Here is a 15,113-nt window from a genome sequence, read left to right as displayed (position 1 = left end):
TGGTGTAAAGCGTATGGATTGGTTTTCTTGTTTCTTTTGGAGTAGGTGCTAGGCAAAATGGGTATTATACAGTTTGATAAGTTGTAGTGAGATGCAGCAGTAATAGGTAGTTGGCTGTAAGTTGTGATTTGTCTTTTTTTTTTTTTTTTGTCTAGAGCTAATTGATGCTTATAGCATTTCTCACTCTCGTTGCAATCTGACTTTGTCCGAGTTCACCCAGCACCTTTTTTTTTTTTCCTTCTCTCATTCCAGTCAGCCAGCTTTCTTCTTAAATACTACCGTCTACTCATGGACAAGTGTCCTATTGAAGCATTGCACTTGATTGATGCCTCATACGTGTCATTTACGGGCAATTTTGGAAGCAAGCAGCGATTGCGTCTTAGAGGAGGCTGATGCGGAGAGTTTAATTACCCTAGGATTGCACAGCCGCCAGACTTCCCTGGATGCAGAAAAGGACAGCAGTATACGGGATCTCATATTGTCCTAAAGATCTTGGCTCGAGACAAAAATGCCCCTTTAGTTACATACTATTCTTTAGCTGAATCTCTTTTTTCCCTGGTAATAGCTGCTTTTAGAACTGCTATAGCCTAGTGTGGTAAGGCAAAGAACATGAATATTGGAAGGATTTAGCGTTGGTGATTGAGCCAAATGAAGGCTCAAATCCCAAGCTAGAGAAACGAAACCAACCATCAACTATTTAGATTTCACTTTAATTCGATTTCAAAACCATTTGCACCCGGCGCCGTTTTAGACACCGTCGCCGAATTTTTTCTACGCCCTTCAGCTCTTGTCGCCGTCCGGCGAGTAATTCATACCGGCGCGCATTATTAACCACTCTTACAAATCTGCGGCACCGAACTACCTTGGTCCTTGGTAACTCCAACGGCCTGGGAATGCCCCACCTATCAACTATCTTCTCAAGCTTAGAACACGGGCGAGACCTGAGCCTTAGCGACTCGTCCTATTGGCAGATAGTATTGTCACAGCATTGTCTATATTGAGCCTAGGCTCTGCTATCATGACATTAGCAGCGCAACTATCCTTCGAGTTACTGCAGAAAAAAGTAAAAACTCAACGCCGTGGGCTTGAAAGTAAGCGAGTGCGAATCTGATTCAATTATATTGCCCTCTGCCTATTGAGTATACATGTATCTCGAGAGAGGGGCTTCAAGCCATGTTATCCAATGAGGCAATTTCTCAGTATGGTGAGGCCGCGCCCGGTTTAAGTGCCTGCCTTTGGATGTCTGACCAATCTTTCTGGGGGCGCAACTTACAAATCTTGCGGCGCTTCATTAGAAATGAGACTATTCTTCTTTTCGACTATGTAGATAGCTGAGGTGGGAACTGCGGCATCTGATAGGAGACACACGATGTTCATACAAGTATATATATATTAGGCCGTAGCCTCCTTGGACTACTTGTTTACTAAGGACTCATTCTCTCATCCAAACTAGGAAGCTTGAGATAGCAGAGCAATTGTACCCGTTGACACCTTGCGCCAAGGCAATCACAATGACTTCCCAGCAAATTCCCAAAACCGTCAAGCAATGGAACGTTGAGAAATTCGGTGGCTTTGATGGGCTCAAGTTCTCCGAGCAGCCCCTGCCCGGATTGAGCGACAACGACGTTCTAGTTAAGCGTATGTGATGAAACTCTTTAGAATCTGTCGCCATGTCTACAATGGCAAGACAGAGAGAAAGTGAAGGAAATTACACAGAGCTGTATGCTAATGTTTATTTTCATAATAGTTGAGGCAGCATCTCTCAATGTTAGTCAACTGGCAACATCGTCCTCCTCAGCTGCTAATTTACATTGTTACAGTATCGTGATCTTACCCTTGCTAGAGGAGAGTATCCCCATGGAAAGAAAGAAGGCGTCGTCCCTGGATCCGACGGCGCAGGCACAGTCGTAGCCGTTGGCAAGCGAGTCTCCCGATTCCAGCCCGGCGACAAAGTTGTCACAATGTTCAACCAGGCACACATTGGCGGAGACCTGAATCCCCAAATTCACAAAACAGGCACCGGAGGAATGGTCGACGGTGTTTTAAGAACTTACGGCGCCTTCAACGAACATGCTCTTGTCCGTGCGCCGTCAACTTTGACAGCTAGGGAGTCCGCTACTCTATCCTGCGCTGGACTGACGGCCTGGAACGCCTTATTCGGATCCAACGACCACGTCGTCAAGGCTGGCCAATGGGTCCTTATCCAGGGCACCGGCGGCGTGAGCATTTTCGCTCTGCAGTTTGCCAAAGCTGCTGGTGCAAGAGTCATTGCCACGACCGGATCCCCCAGCAAAGTTGAGTTTTTGAAGAAGCTTGGCGCCGACCATGTCATCAGCTACAAGGAAGACCGCAAATGGGGCGAAACCGCAAAGGAATTCACCGGCGGCCGTGGCGTCGACATCATAGTCCAAGTTGCCGGCGTCAACGAGATGGAGCAGAGCATCGAGGCGATCAAGATGTGCGGCGTCATCACCATCATTGGCTTTTTAGCTGGCCGGACGGGCCTCAACGAGCCGGGCTTCCAGAGGTGTCTGGCCAAGATGTTTACGGCACGACCTGTCTTCGTGGGCAACAGAGTCCAGATGGAGGAGATGATTGAGGCGATTGAGGCGCATCCGGGCGTGCTGAAGCCGGTGATTGACGAGAAGTCGTTTAAGCTGGAGGAGCTAAAGGAGGCATATGAGTACCAGTGGGCTGGCAAGCACTTTTCCAAGGTAGTGATCGATATTAACTAAAAAGTACAACCTCAAAATAGAATAAAATAGTGATAAAATAATGATAAGATGAATAAAATCTGGTTCAACCTGGTCTCCCAAGGCGGCCTGTCCAACGTCAAAGAGCCTTTTTGTTGAGCATGAACCCTTGCGGACCATCGGGATAATGGTCGAATAGTCCATGTGGGCAAGCGTTCCAGACCCATTGTGTTGGGTTCAAGACATGCTGTGCTGTCGAGCTATTCGAATAAGCTCTGGTTACGCAGCAGCTAAGTGAGTGGATGGATGAACAGAAACTCGGATAGATGTGGCCACCCAGACAATGGCCGTCTCTATCCGCTGCCTATGGTAAGTCCGAGTATATGCATTATATACATGTACTCGTTTTGGTATAGTACACTTGGGGAAGGGAATAGTCCAACTTGTACATTTATCCTAGTTGCTTTCACTTTGTACCCTATTGAACGGGATAGTCGAACGTCAGCAAAATATGTGCCTCGGTATCACAGTTATCCTGGTTTTTCTCTTATAAACCGTTTGACTCCCATCATTCTTCTTGCTTAATCCGGGTCATCTGACCATTCGCCAATGTGCGGCGGAGCAGAGTGCATGAAGGGAGCACGGCATTGTCCGTCTGCATTGTTTTCTCATAAAGGCGTTTATGCCGCTACGAAGGAGGGATACACTGAAAGAGTCAGAAGCTGCTTTGTGTTATCATGACTAAATTAAAGCATTGAACCGATCTCGGAGATTGAGAAGCATCAATGTGTTGCCGCCTAAGGCTGCAGGATGACGGATATGATGATGTCAAAAGTTTGCCTCGCTGGCGCCGTTATTATTTCATTAACTAATTACCAATTGATGGATCTGTCCATCGGTATATGTATGTATGTATGCGTATCATAGTAAAAGGACCGTGTCGTAAAAAAAAGAGTCGTTGCCTTCCATGCTCGTTTAGTACCAGAATGCCATGCCTCCCAAAAATCAGATGATCATCCCATTAGTTCGTAATGCGTCCGTGCCAAAATGCCTGTTTGTTCCATGCCGTGCCCACAATGCGTCCAGTTTAATCCTCGTGAAAAGTAAAAATCCACCTTTGCGTAATAAATGAATGAGAATGATGAAAAAATGCCCGTAAAGTTGCGGTGTGGAAAAGGACCCTCTTTACTCCTTGTAGTCGCAGGTCATGCTCCAAGCCTGGAAGCCGACTTTGTTATCGGAGCATTGTCCAGGGGAGAGGACCGTCTTGCCCTCAGTGCACTTGAGATCCGTATAAGCCGTCACTACATGGATCATGAATCAGTAAATATTTCCATAAAATGCCATTCGAGATAGAAGAGGGGATGTGGAGAAGAAGCAGTGAAAGAGAGCGAGGGGATCTTACAAGTACAGCCTGCGTTGATATCCGTCAGGCTAAGAGAGTGAGGCACGGCACCATCCTCCTCGTCATTCAAGCTCTTGCATTCGCCGTTCTTGAAGTCATCATCAATGACAGTCCAAACACCGAGATTTTCTTCCACGCAACCCTCGGCGCCGTAAAGGCGGAAATCTGCGACGTGGATGTTGCGGGGGATGAAGAGGGCGTTGGAGCCAGCAATGAGAGTGGCAGCGGTGGCGAAGACTGTGAAGAAACGCATCTTGATGGAGCTGAAGGTGAGGTAACGAGAAAGAGGAGTAGTAAGAATGAAGATGAGGGGTTGTCTGTTAGTGGTAGACTAGTAGTATGCTGAATAGTTGTTGATTTTGCTGTTGAGCAGATTGGAGCTTGTCCAAACGATGCTTCTGAGCCGGACTCTTTATACTTCTTTAGACTCCGCCAAAGGCTCATCTAGATTTCGATCCGGACAGGCCCAGGCGAAGTCGATCTCTGACGAAAACAAAAGATGGATACGGAATGCACCACGGCATCCGAAGATAGTGCAGTGGAGCGGCGCAGCTGCAGTGTTCCTCCCGGATACGATGTCTCTCTTCCCTCGAGCTATCCTACATACTAAGCCTGGGTTTACCGAGAGGCTACGAGGCCACGCACTGTACGCAAGGGAGCCGTCGTGCCGTTAGCACATCACCCCATCTAAATCAAAGACATCAAAGACCTGGAGAATCATACGACAAGGAGCACGACTCATTCAAAGGCTGAAATCACAGTGCGCGGACAAAAAGCACCGCCGCGTGACCTAAAAACCCACCGAGTTCTACTGAGCTCAACTCCTCTTTCAAGACTGACGGATAGAGTTCGAGCCCAGCAAAGCACCGCCGATCACTGATCTCATGCTAGGCCCAAAAATAACGAGGCTGGGTCAAGCAAGCGCTCTGCTCCACCATGTCCCGCAGTCAATCCCGCTGCAGCTTTGCTTTTCGGACGCCTCGGTGGCGAGTAGCTCAACCGAGTGCGTTTTGTGCTCCGTGCTGTCAAGGCGGTGGTTCTACATAGCGCTTATTTGCCTGTTTCTTTCAATGCTGTTTGGCTCTCTTTCGCGGAAAGCGTCGTCATGGGCGGAGATCGAGCTCAAGGCGCTGGAGCCTGACATCATCGCCGACTTATCGGGTCATCGCCATTCAGTACTAGTGCTACTATGTATAGAGAATCCTTGGGGACCGAGACATGATTTGTTTGTCGTGATCCTTGCACTCTCAATGTAAGGGGAGGCCAGTGCATCTGGCACTCAACACCACCTGCACGAACACGGGGTTGAATACGAAAGCACGCCCGCAGGCAAATATTCATTATCTAAAACAAAAGAAGAAGAGAAACAAAGAAACAAAATCATCGTATTCATTCGAACATCTGCATCCAACTCGGCATTCCCGTGCCTCTGCGCCACTGTTGTGTTGTGTAACCAACGGCAGCACAGCCGTCGGTGGTAAACAACTGCCGACTTATATCATATACGGCCGGGTACGAAATAGACAATAGCAAACTATCACAAGAAAGCACTCCGTATACCGGAGTAATATTTCCTTGACGAAATAAAGAAAGGAAAAAGGGACAAAGTTCCACTGCCAAGAGGAAAAGTTGTGGAAACCTGCATAATATCCATGGAAGCCAAGGCCGAGATTCCATGCCGCTTCGGCCACGGGTACAACTGAAGATTTTCGGATTTGGATATTGGTGCATCGAAATTTTATTCACGTGGTTTTGCACCGAGGTGTAAGGAGCAAAGAGTAGCTAGGATGTGGCATCGGAAGATACGAGATGCAGTATATGCGCAATGGACGATCATTTGCTTCGTACCGCGAGCTGACATCTAAATATAGGCGGTATTTCTCTTTCGTACATAATCGGTCTACTTTTATTTCCGCGTCATGGCATGCTCCAGTGTGGAACTCTTATTACGTGTTCGAGAAACAGGACAGGAGACATAATGGAAGCAAGGAGTGGAGGAGAAGCTCGATGCTTGCTTCGTACACCGATACTAGTAATGCCGCAGGGTCCAATTATACACCCCTTACATCAGCAGCTGGCATATGACATCAATTTTCACTCTAGGTATGCATAAAGGGATGTATAAACCCTTGAATAATCTTAGACAACTTGAAGGTGAATGGCTACATCCATAGGTACCTCATTCGCTGTGTTATACATAGCGGGGAGTATCTTTCACCGCATCATAAGTATCGAACTATTAGTGAACCGTATCCTAGCTTTGGATCCAATAGTAAGGATATAGGGCGCAGTTTAATATATCTGATGCCTCCCTTACATCTTGAGTTTGTAGTTTAGAAAAGTTGAACAAGATGATTGGCCAACGAGTGAAAAATGGAGCGCCATGCAAGGGACATAGCTATTAACATTGAATCAGCGGGGCGGCAAGGCAGCCGCAATACAAACTGCCACTAAATGAGCAAGTTGAAATGGTGACCGACGCAGCAGTAAGCCTTGCCATTCGGCTGCCTATAGCAGCGACAACGCTTGCTGCCCCGCGCAGAACGCCTAATTTTATCGTGGCTGTATTGGTTAATATGCCTATTCAGCAGCCCATTAATTTCCTGTTCGAAGCAACTTGGGGAGTCGTGCAGCGGCTTAAGCCGTAATGGCTCTGAACTGGAGGCTGATTCGCAGCTCATGGCTGTCACATCGTGTAGCATTTGCCTTGTACTCTGAGGACATAGACACGTTCTTGGGTGCGATTGGTAGCCTTACAATAACCTGCCATGTATTTGTGACTCTTACAGCGCCTCACTAACGTGTAGATTCCATGTCCTCTACAGGTAGCCAGGAGTTTATGATGGAGCATATATTGGGAATTGACGCCTAAGACTTCTATCATTCGGAAGACGAAAAGCCAAGACATTCTTGCCATCATCAATATTCTGACTTGATTCTACCCTCTGTCTCGAAAGGCCAAATTTCTCATCTCCATTTATATATAACCGCAACGGAGATTAAAAGTTAGACTCATCTTGTCTCATAGCCAGCCTTCCTCATGTCTAATCAGCTCGAGAACATCGATGAGACCATCACCATAGGAAGCAAAACAGGACAGTACACCGGATCGGCATACCCGATCAGCATTGGTCCTTCATATTACTCCATTGTCGGATACGAACCCCATGGAAAAGGTATAATGAGATATAGTGACGGCACCGTCTATGAGGGCCAGTGGGAGCACAGCAATTACTCAGGAACAGGAACATATACTTCAAAAGACGAAGAGTATGTTGGATCATGGGTTAATGGGATCAAATCAGGCCATGGAAAACTAACCACAGGCAATGGGCTGTTTGTTTACGACGGCTGGTTTGTAAACGACCAAAGATCAGGCACCGGCACCCGCAAATGCCTTGAATCAGGCGTCAGTTACACGGGCCAGTGGAGTAAAGATGTACCAAGTGGAAAGGGTACTTGGCACTGGGCAGATGGAAGTTGGTGGGAGAGCAAATGGAAAGGATCCGATGGCAAAACTGCCACCGGGAGTGGGAGAACGCGCCGCCTTTTCTCGAACGGCGCCATTTATGAGGGAGAGACAACTGACCACGCAATGACTGGCATGGGAAAGATAACTTACTTGACCGGCGAGGTGTATCGCGGCAAGGTACGCAACTCCAAGAAGCATGGCCAAGGTAGCGTGAAGACATTGGATGGGTTGCTCTATGAGGGGAAATGGGTCAACGATAGCAAGTCGGGTAAATTTAAAGTTACCGACTTGGTGAAGGGTAAGGTGAAGAACCGTTATTATTGAACCATATGAGTGGTGATTTGGCTGACCTGTTCACACTGGGTTCTCATGTCTCTATCAAAGTTTTATCTCAGTTGTAGGTGAAATGGCGTTTTAAAGAGATGAGATGAAGGAGCTTCAGCATATTTACCTTGAAGAAACGTATTAAATATTCAGAGCGTGGATAAATTAGCATAGCGAAGATTTGTTTTCTTTTAATTAACACTATTCATTTCTCAAGAGAAATCCTAATATACCTTCAGTAGCAACATACACATGTTAATAAGGCGCCTCAGGCCTGAGGTAGAAATGTCGAAACTGCATAACTAGATATTTATGAAAAGGCTGAATGCAACAGCGAACTTCATGTTGGAAGAAGCTAGCGCTGATGTTAGGAGCCAGCTGAAAATCCGCGCTTGATACGTGTAGCTCTCGATGTGACGAATACAAAGCCATCGTCAACTCCATAGTGTGGTCGCATGCATGAGACTGCAGACGCCTTGGTATACAGATGTACTCTGGTACAATCTCTTTAACTCTGCGTCTCCATTGTGCATGCATGAAGCGGAGACTCATACGTCATTTGCATTTGGCGTGCCAACATTCAGGCACAAAATCTCTTATCAAGAAGATATAACAGAGCAGCACACGCTGGTTGTTTGTGTACAGTTTATGTATCAACGTCTGATGAGGCCGGATTCAATTTGCTTCTTCTGTCCACCCTAAACTCTCATCTGCGCACTTATCAAGATGGACTTCTACGATACTGCTTCGACGGCCGTTGGGCAGCTCATCCAGGTGACCATTTTCATCAAAGGCGTCATTACCGACATTAAAGAGTTTGAAGACAACTTACACGATATCCAACTCAAAATAAATGTTCAGCTTGCGACACTAGAGTTCTTCCGCCTGCGCTTCTGTGATAGCAAGGATGTTTTGATGCTCCCTGGCCATAGCTCAGAATTTCTCGTGCAGACAGTTATCGATCTTTTGTTAACGATGAATGTGAAGCTTGCAGTATATGAGGCTTTTATGAGGAAATATGACATTATAGATGAGAAGATTGGCAATGAGAAGAATGAGGAGAACGAAAATGAGGTCTCGCCAGAGGGTGAAAAGGATTCAAAAGTGTCATTCATAGAAAGAGCCCGGGCAAAGTTTAAGACGCTCAAGCTCAAAGGCTATGACTGGGCAATCTTTGATAAGAAGAAACTCCTTTCGGTCTTGGAAGACTACAAATCGGACACGGACAGCCTAAGGGGCATGATGCAGCATTTCTCTCAGGAAGCTATATATAGTTTCGTAGAGAACTCTTCGTTAAAAGACACTGGTCTGGAGTCGGTGATTAAGCGACAGAAGCTGACGGCAATCAAACGGCATTCAGATTTTGTCGAGATTGAAGGAGAATTTGCTGAAGAAAGCGTTGCAACAGAAAGGTTCCAGTTGGGACGCTGGAACCATGGGGGATCATCGACACAAGTTATAATCGAGCATCACGAATACGAAGACCAGCTTCGCTCCGACGACTTGGATGAAGAAGAGGTGGCCAAGCTGAAGGAACCAGTCAAGACACTGGCTTGGTTGCTCCAAAATTCATCTTTCCGTGAAGCTGACGGGATATCAAACGAAGAGCAACCGATAATCTACTCGCTACAATGCTTGGGCTATAAAGATGATATAAAGGCGAAACGAATGACTTTTCTTTACAAGCTGCCCTCACCTCCCGATGGAACCAGCTGGCGGTATGATAGTGGACATACACTGACAACGCTACATACTATGATTGCCAAAATCGACGAGAAGACCAAACGAAGGTTCAAACCGCCTTTGGCTGATCGATATAGCATTGCCAATTCATTGGCATTGACAGTTCTAAATATCCATGGATCACTCTGGATTCACAAGAACATTTGGAGCCATGGCATCTTGATGTTTCTTCAAGATAAAAACGGCAACACATATCCCCTAGGCGCGACTACAGAAATATCAGGTTCCTCACCCATCGTGGCTGCGAAAGATGGAGCGAAGCCTCGACTGCTCGCATTCCTCGGGGATTGGGGTTACTCGCGCCGCATCGACGGATTCACCGACATGAGCGTCGATTTCGACATTGAAGCAAACTTGTACCGCCACCTAGAGCGACAAGGAAAGCCAAAAAGACAGTTTTCTCGCATCCACGACATATACGCTCTAGGAGTAGTCTTATTAGAAATAGGCCTCTGGCGCACCGTCTCGCAGCTTTTCGACAAGCAGATTAATGAGATCCGACAGACGGCGGAGACGAAGTTGCTCAAGGCAAAGGACGTGACGGCTATGCTGATTAGTTTGGCAAAGAAGGAATTGCCAAAAGAGATGGGCGAGAGATATGCTTCCGCGGTTTTAGCTTGTTTGACAGGGGATTTTCACAAGGACAGTGATGTAGACTTGTCGTTAGATATGAAAGAGAAGGTTGTTGATGTTACGGCGCTGGGGGTCAAGTTGTAGTAGGCTAGATGAGCATGCAAACATTTAGGATAGATATTATAGTAAGACATATATAATGTTTTAGCCTCAGAAAGAGTGAGATCAATGTCTCCGAAATCCACTCTCTGGCAGACGCAGAGCCTCATGGATGTACTCATACCTTACAGGTACTTTACAAAGGAGCAGAGCTAATGCAAGCTCATATCCTATTTCGTCTCGCTGCATGAGACACGAACCGGGGGTGGTAGTACTGGTTCGCGCACTGCCTCATCGTTGTTGATATGCATGTACTCGTACATATTTAGTCCTACTATGTACGCAATCTACAAGACAGCACTGAGGCTTCGATATCTGCTTTACTGTGCGCCTAGGACTCGTTTATTAAAGCAGTACAAACATCTCTAATCGGTTAGATGTACATAAGCTAACTGTACTAATCATGTATGGGTATTACTCGTGGACGGCATCCTCATCAGCGACACAGGGAGCAGATTCCCAAAGTGCTGGGATCCCGGTCGATCTGGGCCAAACATCCGGCATCTCAGTTAATCTTGGTGAAACTTCCGGGATCTCAGTCGGTCTAGGCGAACCAGACAGTCTAGTCGCATACATCGCAGACAGCGGAGCCGTCGAATCATCCGCCACAGTAGCAGCAACAAACGATGTCAAAAAGCACGCCGCCAACAAAACAGCTAGTGACTCGCCCTACAACTTCCTTTCACTGCTAGCCACAGCTCAAGAAAAAGAAGTAGACTTCTTGCCTATAACATGGGATGAAGCAACCTCTGACCGCGGCGGCCAAGCCTCCATCAGCCAGTCCTTTTTCAACGAAAAGCTCAGCTACGTGTTCAAACGCCTCCACCGAGACTTCAAATACCCAGCCGATGAAATTGTCGCGCTCAGGGCCGTCATTTCGGAGATTATCGTTCTGGGACACCCAGAGATTCGGGGTCATCCGAACATTGTGCGGCTGGTAGGCCTATGTTTTGAGATTGACGCGCAGACAAAGATCCCGTGGCCTGTTCTGGTGCTCCAAAAGGCAGAGCATGGAGATTTAAAGAAGTTTATGGAGTTACCGAGGGGGAAAGAGTTGAATTTTCGAGAGAGGTTGGATTTGTGTGTTGATGTAGCTGCTGCTATCACTCTCATGCACCGGGAAGGTAAAAGCCACATCATTTATTATTGTATAGATAAAAAGACTGATCTCATCTTATTCTTAGACATTATTCACGGAGACATCAAACCAGAAAACGTCTTGATATTCGCAGCAGAGACAGACAACAAGGTAAACACAAGAGTCACAGACTTTGGGTACTCTACCCTTCACGCCAAAAACTCAGCAGAAGCGCAAATCAGGCTTCCTTTCTCAGTCCCCTGGAATGCCCCAGAAACAGTCGCAGACCGCGATCGTCTATTCTCTGTCCATGATGCAAAGCTGACGGATATCTACTCCTTCGGCATGTTGTGCGCATGGGTGCTCTTTCGCGATTCTTTACAGAGCATGATCGAGTTCTCAAGCATGAAGGATAATGGGCGGCTCATCCAGTTTCTCCAGGGTGAGGTTCACAAGGTAGCTGGCCTTGATCCCATCCAGAAGAAGAGCTTGTCGAATTTCTTCTCCTCTGCAATTGCTCTGGACCCGAAACATCGGCAGTTGGATCTGCAGGAAGCAATGAAAGAATTTGCTCAGCTCGTGTAAGTGATGACAGCCATGGGTTTCCCCTTCTGGAGAATGCTATGCATGTCTTACAAAGCCGCTTACTATTACATGCAGCGTGCCACCCCTGGAGAATAACGGCTTCAGCACCTACGAAATGTACATGCCGTATCTCAGTGTGCTCCCTCACCACAAAGATTTTAATGTCGAAAAGGCCCAATCTGATCACTACGCCGGGTCTAGCTTTAGCTATTATGATGCTTACTATTTCCCACACGAATCAGCGTTTGCTGGGAAAATCAGCTCTAATTTCAGAGTAAGCATGATAACAACGCCGCGATAACTAATCTACAACCCAAACGTAAGCAGTAGATTGATAACTAAATCATCACATAGATCCCGAAAAGCTATAGGCAGCTGATGGGGGCAGACTACCGCCTCTGGGGCCATATTTTCAGACTAATTAAGGCCAAAGCGGAATCGTCATCCGAGGACTCGCGCCCTTTAGCCTTTCAGACGGCCATTTGCTATGCCGTTGGGTTCGGGACGAGTATGGACGAATCGGAAGCTAGACGCTGGGTCCAGCGGAGCGGTAGAGCCTGGCTGGATCTCAGGAGCGAGATCGAGTCGCTTAAGACAGACCTGACGCCCCTGATATATAAGAATCTCGAGACGGATTTTTCACCCATCAGCTATGTGAATTACTACGAACAGACTGAGCAGCTGGCAGATGTGCTCGAGGTCTACGATGCTGCCGTTCAGAATGCGGTGATAGCTCTGGGAGATAGCCATCCGATATACTTGCGTCTAAGCCAACTTCGGGAGCTGCTCCTCCTTCGAAAAGGGGACTAGAATAAGGACCACCATGGCCTGATACATCCCCAGACCCCCGTATTACATAGTAGTAATACCTACTATTATGCGGAGGAAGACTGGGTCTAGACTTGAAAGGATCTCGAAAATTGCGGCTATACAAGATTCCACTTATACTAGCACCACTCACTTCGCTTAGGTTGGGAGCATAGTAGATGTACAAGAGCCTGATACGAACACGAAATCTGCTTAACAAGAGCCTCATGGTGTTAAGTTGTTCCGAAGATTGCCATAAACCTCGAGAATTGACGGCTTGGGTCAGAAGTTGGAGGGCGCGACCCATCTCGTAATGAAGGTGTTTAATCCTCGACCAATACTATCCATCGTACATGACTTTGGTCCGAGACAAAGGGGTTTGGGTGAATCACAGGTTATCGCAGAAAAGCCTAAAATGACTTCCTTACGCCCTGAAATGACGGACGTTTCGGCGATTTTTGTTCCCATGCAAACCCTGTTGTTGCCAACCAGCTAGCTGATTTGAAATCGAGAATGGTCCATCCGTCATGTCGCCATCATGTACTTAAGTGACAAATCGTGGCGATGATGTCGCAGTGCATGCCGTCTCTTGGGATTGATCAATAGGCAATGCAGGAGATGCTATTGTCGTGCCGATAACATGGTGTGTAACACGAGACGCAAGAAGGCACAAGCACGAGGCATAAAGTAGCGCATACGTGATGCTTGAGGCCTACTGGTTATGCATCCGTGTTATGGAAGAGAGTTTCGAGAAGAGAGCACTACTTGTTCGACGTCCAATTCTTCCCTTTCATTTGACATAATTCCAAATGCTGATGCTGATACTGATGCTGATGATGTCGTTGTCGATGTCGGTATCCAAGACGCATGTAACGCCCAAAAAAACCCTGTCAGGTCAGGTCCCCGTTATGCCATGGTATATTATTAAGGCTGCGCGTGTGACAGCAGCAGCGCAACATCGCGCGCGAAAGGATCAGCGGCAACGACATCAGCAACAACAGCAGTGATAACAGACTCCTGAAAATATAAACATGGGCCAACGGGTCGTTTTCACTCTTTCTGCTGCGGTAATTAGCCAGCGACGAAAGTTTCGGGGCGCCATTTTGAGCTTGTGCAGCCAACCAAAGGATTGGCGGCGAGGGATCGAAACGCCTTCGCGGATGACGATTGCGCCATCCCGGCGGTGCCAGTGGCCAGCCGAAGCGTGTCTGAGTCGAAGAAGCGACGTGGAACTATTCAAGGGGCTAGGCTTGGGTGGTTAAGAAAAATCGCTACCAGAGATCGACGATCAAAAAAAGAGAAAAGACTCGACCCCATGGGCAACGGCTTGACAGGGCTCCAGTTTAATAAATTAATGTCGAGACGAGTGAGAAAACGAAGCCGCACTTGGAGAGCCAAGTTTCTATAGTGCTCGTGCTAGGCGCAATAGCAGCACACCCTTATTTCGGATATGCGTTGGATGGGGTCCAAAGGGTGCCGTGTCGAGCGAGTTTCTGCACGATTAGGGAGGTGACTTTGGAGGACTCCATCGCGACCCTGCATGGAAGGACGTCTGGTTGAGGAAGCTGGCGTAGCGGCATGGCAGAAAAATAGAGTTGCAATCGCCCAGATTAAGCCAGCGCCAGGGTTGAGCCGTCTGAATGCTACTAGGAGCAGTCGTAGTGGTGTAGTAATGGCGTAGTGAGGTGCAGTAAGGCATGACGAGGTCGTATATATGGAATACATGGCTGAGCGAGTGCTGGGATATCCGCTGCTGCAGCCAGCGACGCCGTCACCATCATCAGCTGAGGTCAGAGAATCCAGCCAAGGATTTGCCATTGCGACGGTCTCGTATCATAGCATATCGGCCATCAAGCATCCCTGGCCTGGTTCTGCTGCTCAGCGGCTGTCGGAGATTCTGCGCGGCGCACATCGAGGATCGTCGCGGCTGCTGGAGGTGCTAGTCGGGAGTCGGAGCCGCGCTGTTGTGCTCCATGGCGTCGATGGCGAGATTCAGCTTCGGCTCCGGCCAGTGTTCGCAACTAGTTGCCGCGTGCAAATGGCTTATGTCATGCTCGCTAGTGGGCACGTGGACAGCACGCAAGGAGGCAAAAATGAGCGAAACAGAGCTAAAGTTAAGAATTTGTTGACTTTTTTTTCTTAACCAAATTTTCTCTCTTCTTGCCTCTTTTTCTTTGGGGCTTGGAGACTTTTATGACTAAAGAGATCCTCCGCTACACCGTCTTAGCGGCAAACCTCACCTCTGGCCTGTCACCACCATCGGGTCGTCGGGGT

At 47.6% G+C, this 15,113-nt stretch overlaps 6 protein-coding genes across 6 annotated transcripts; 5 read left to right on the top strand and 1 right to left on the bottom strand.

Annotated features, from left to right (window-relative positions):
• The first annotated feature begins 1,101 nt into the window (after positions 1 to 1,101).
• GGI43DRAFT_168565 (zinc-dependent alcohol dehydrogenase family protein) lies at positions 1,102 to 2,834 on the top strand. The gene is made up of 3 exons (XM_083199669.1): positions 1,102 to 1,638; positions 1,748 to 1,767; positions 1,821 to 2,834. Exons 1-3 carry the CDS (start codon positions 1,512 to 1,514, stop codon positions 2,733 to 2,735), a joined length of 1,062 nt encoding a protein of 353 aa, XP_083065413.1. The 5' UTR covers positions 1,102 to 1,511; the 3' UTR covers positions 2,736 to 2,834.
• A 1,044-nt stretch (positions 2,835 to 3,878) lies between these two features.
• Positions 3,879 to 4,351, bottom strand: GGI43DRAFT_379928 (uncharacterized protein; the record flags this gene model as incomplete). Its single annotated transcript, XM_083202914.1, has 2 exons — positions 3,879 to 3,997; positions 4,099 to 4,351. The coding sequence occupies 2 exons, from the start codon at positions 4,349 to 4,351 to the stop codon at positions 3,879 to 3,881; spliced, it is 372 nt and encodes a 123-aa protein (XP_083065412.1).
• Positions 4,352 to 4,713: 362 nt separating this feature from the next.
• Positions 4,714 to 5,421, top strand: GGI43DRAFT_168568 (uncharacterized protein). Its single transcript, XM_083199670.1, has one exon. It carries the CDS (start codon positions 4,983 to 4,985, stop codon positions 5,352 to 5,354), a length of 372 nt encoding a protein of 123 aa, XP_083065411.1. The 5' UTR covers positions 4,714 to 4,982; the 3' UTR covers positions 5,355 to 5,421.
• Positions 5,422 to 6,571: 1,150 nt separating this feature from the next.
• On the top strand, positions 6,572 to 8,116 carry GGI43DRAFT_394624 (uncharacterized protein). The gene has a single exon (XM_083204779.1). It carries the CDS (start codon positions 7,139 to 7,141, stop codon positions 7,892 to 7,894), a length of 756 nt encoding a protein of 251 aa, XP_083065410.1. The 5' UTR covers positions 6,572 to 7,138; the 3' UTR covers positions 7,895 to 8,116.
• GGI43DRAFT_394623 (uncharacterized protein) lies at positions 8,106 to 10,433 on the top strand. The gene has a single exon (XM_083204778.1). It carries the CDS (start codon positions 8,621 to 8,623, stop codon positions 10,352 to 10,354), a length of 1,734 nt encoding a protein of 577 aa, XP_083065409.1. The 5' UTR covers positions 8,106 to 8,620; the 3' UTR covers positions 10,355 to 10,433.
• A 219-nt stretch (positions 10,434 to 10,652) lies between these two features.
• On the top strand, positions 10,653 to 12,997 carry GGI43DRAFT_168251 (kinase-like domain-containing protein). Its single transcript, XM_083199667.1, has 4 exons — positions 10,653 to 11,493; positions 11,554 to 12,028; positions 12,108 to 12,306; positions 12,387 to 12,997. The coding sequence occupies exons 1-4, from the start codon at positions 10,773 to 10,775 to the stop codon at positions 12,840 to 12,842; spliced, it is 1,851 nt and encodes a 616-aa protein (XP_083065408.1). The 5' UTR covers positions 10,653 to 10,772; the 3' UTR covers positions 12,843 to 12,997.
• The last annotated feature ends 2,116 nt before the right edge of the window (positions 12,998 to 15,113 follow it).

Source organism: Trichoderma evansii (assembly GCF_050947405.1).
Source record: "Trichoderma evansii strain SZMC 28006 chromosome Unknown GGI43scaffold_2, whole genome shotgun sequence".
NCBI classification, from domain to species: Eukaryota; Fungi; Ascomycota; class Sordariomycetes; order Hypocreales; family Hypocreaceae; genus Trichoderma; species Trichoderma evansii.
Note: the sequence above shows the minus strand (reverse complement) of the source record. Positions and strands in the feature narration are given on the sequence as shown.

Coding starts and splice junctions, on each gene's coding strand:
- GGI43DRAFT_168565 (XM_083199669.1), top strand. CDS start 1,512: ATGACTTCCCAGCAAATTCCCAAAACCGTCAAGCAATGGAACGTTGAG. Junction 1,639..1,747: donor CAACGACGTTCTAGTTAAGC/GTATGTGATGAA, acceptor TTTTCATAATAG/TTGAGGCAGCATCTCTCAAT. Junction 1,768..1,820: donor TTGAGGCAGCATCTCTCAAT/GTTAGTCAACTG, acceptor ACATTGTTACAG/TATCGTGATCTTACCCTTGC.
- GGI43DRAFT_168568 (XM_083199670.1), top strand. CDS start 4,983: ATGCTAGGCCCAAAAATAACGAGGCTGGGTCAAGCAAGCGCTCTGCTC.
- GGI43DRAFT_394624 (XM_083204779.1), top strand. CDS start 7,139: ATGTCTAATCAGCTCGAGAACATCGATGAGACCATCACCATAGGAAGC.
- GGI43DRAFT_394623 (XM_083204778.1), top strand. CDS start 8,621: ATGGACTTCTACGATACTGCTTCGACGGCCGTTGGGCAGCTCATCCAG.
- GGI43DRAFT_168251 (XM_083199667.1), top strand. CDS start 10,773: ATGTATGGGTATTACTCGTGGACGGCATCCTCATCAGCGACACAGGGA. Junction 11,494..11,553: donor CACTCTCATGCACCGGGAAG/GTAAAAGCCACA, acceptor TCTTATTCTTAG/ACATTATTCACGGAGACATC. Junction 12,307..12,386: donor AAATCAGCTCTAATTTCAGA/GTAAGCATGATA, acceptor ATCATCACATAG/ATCCCGAAAAGCTATAGGCA.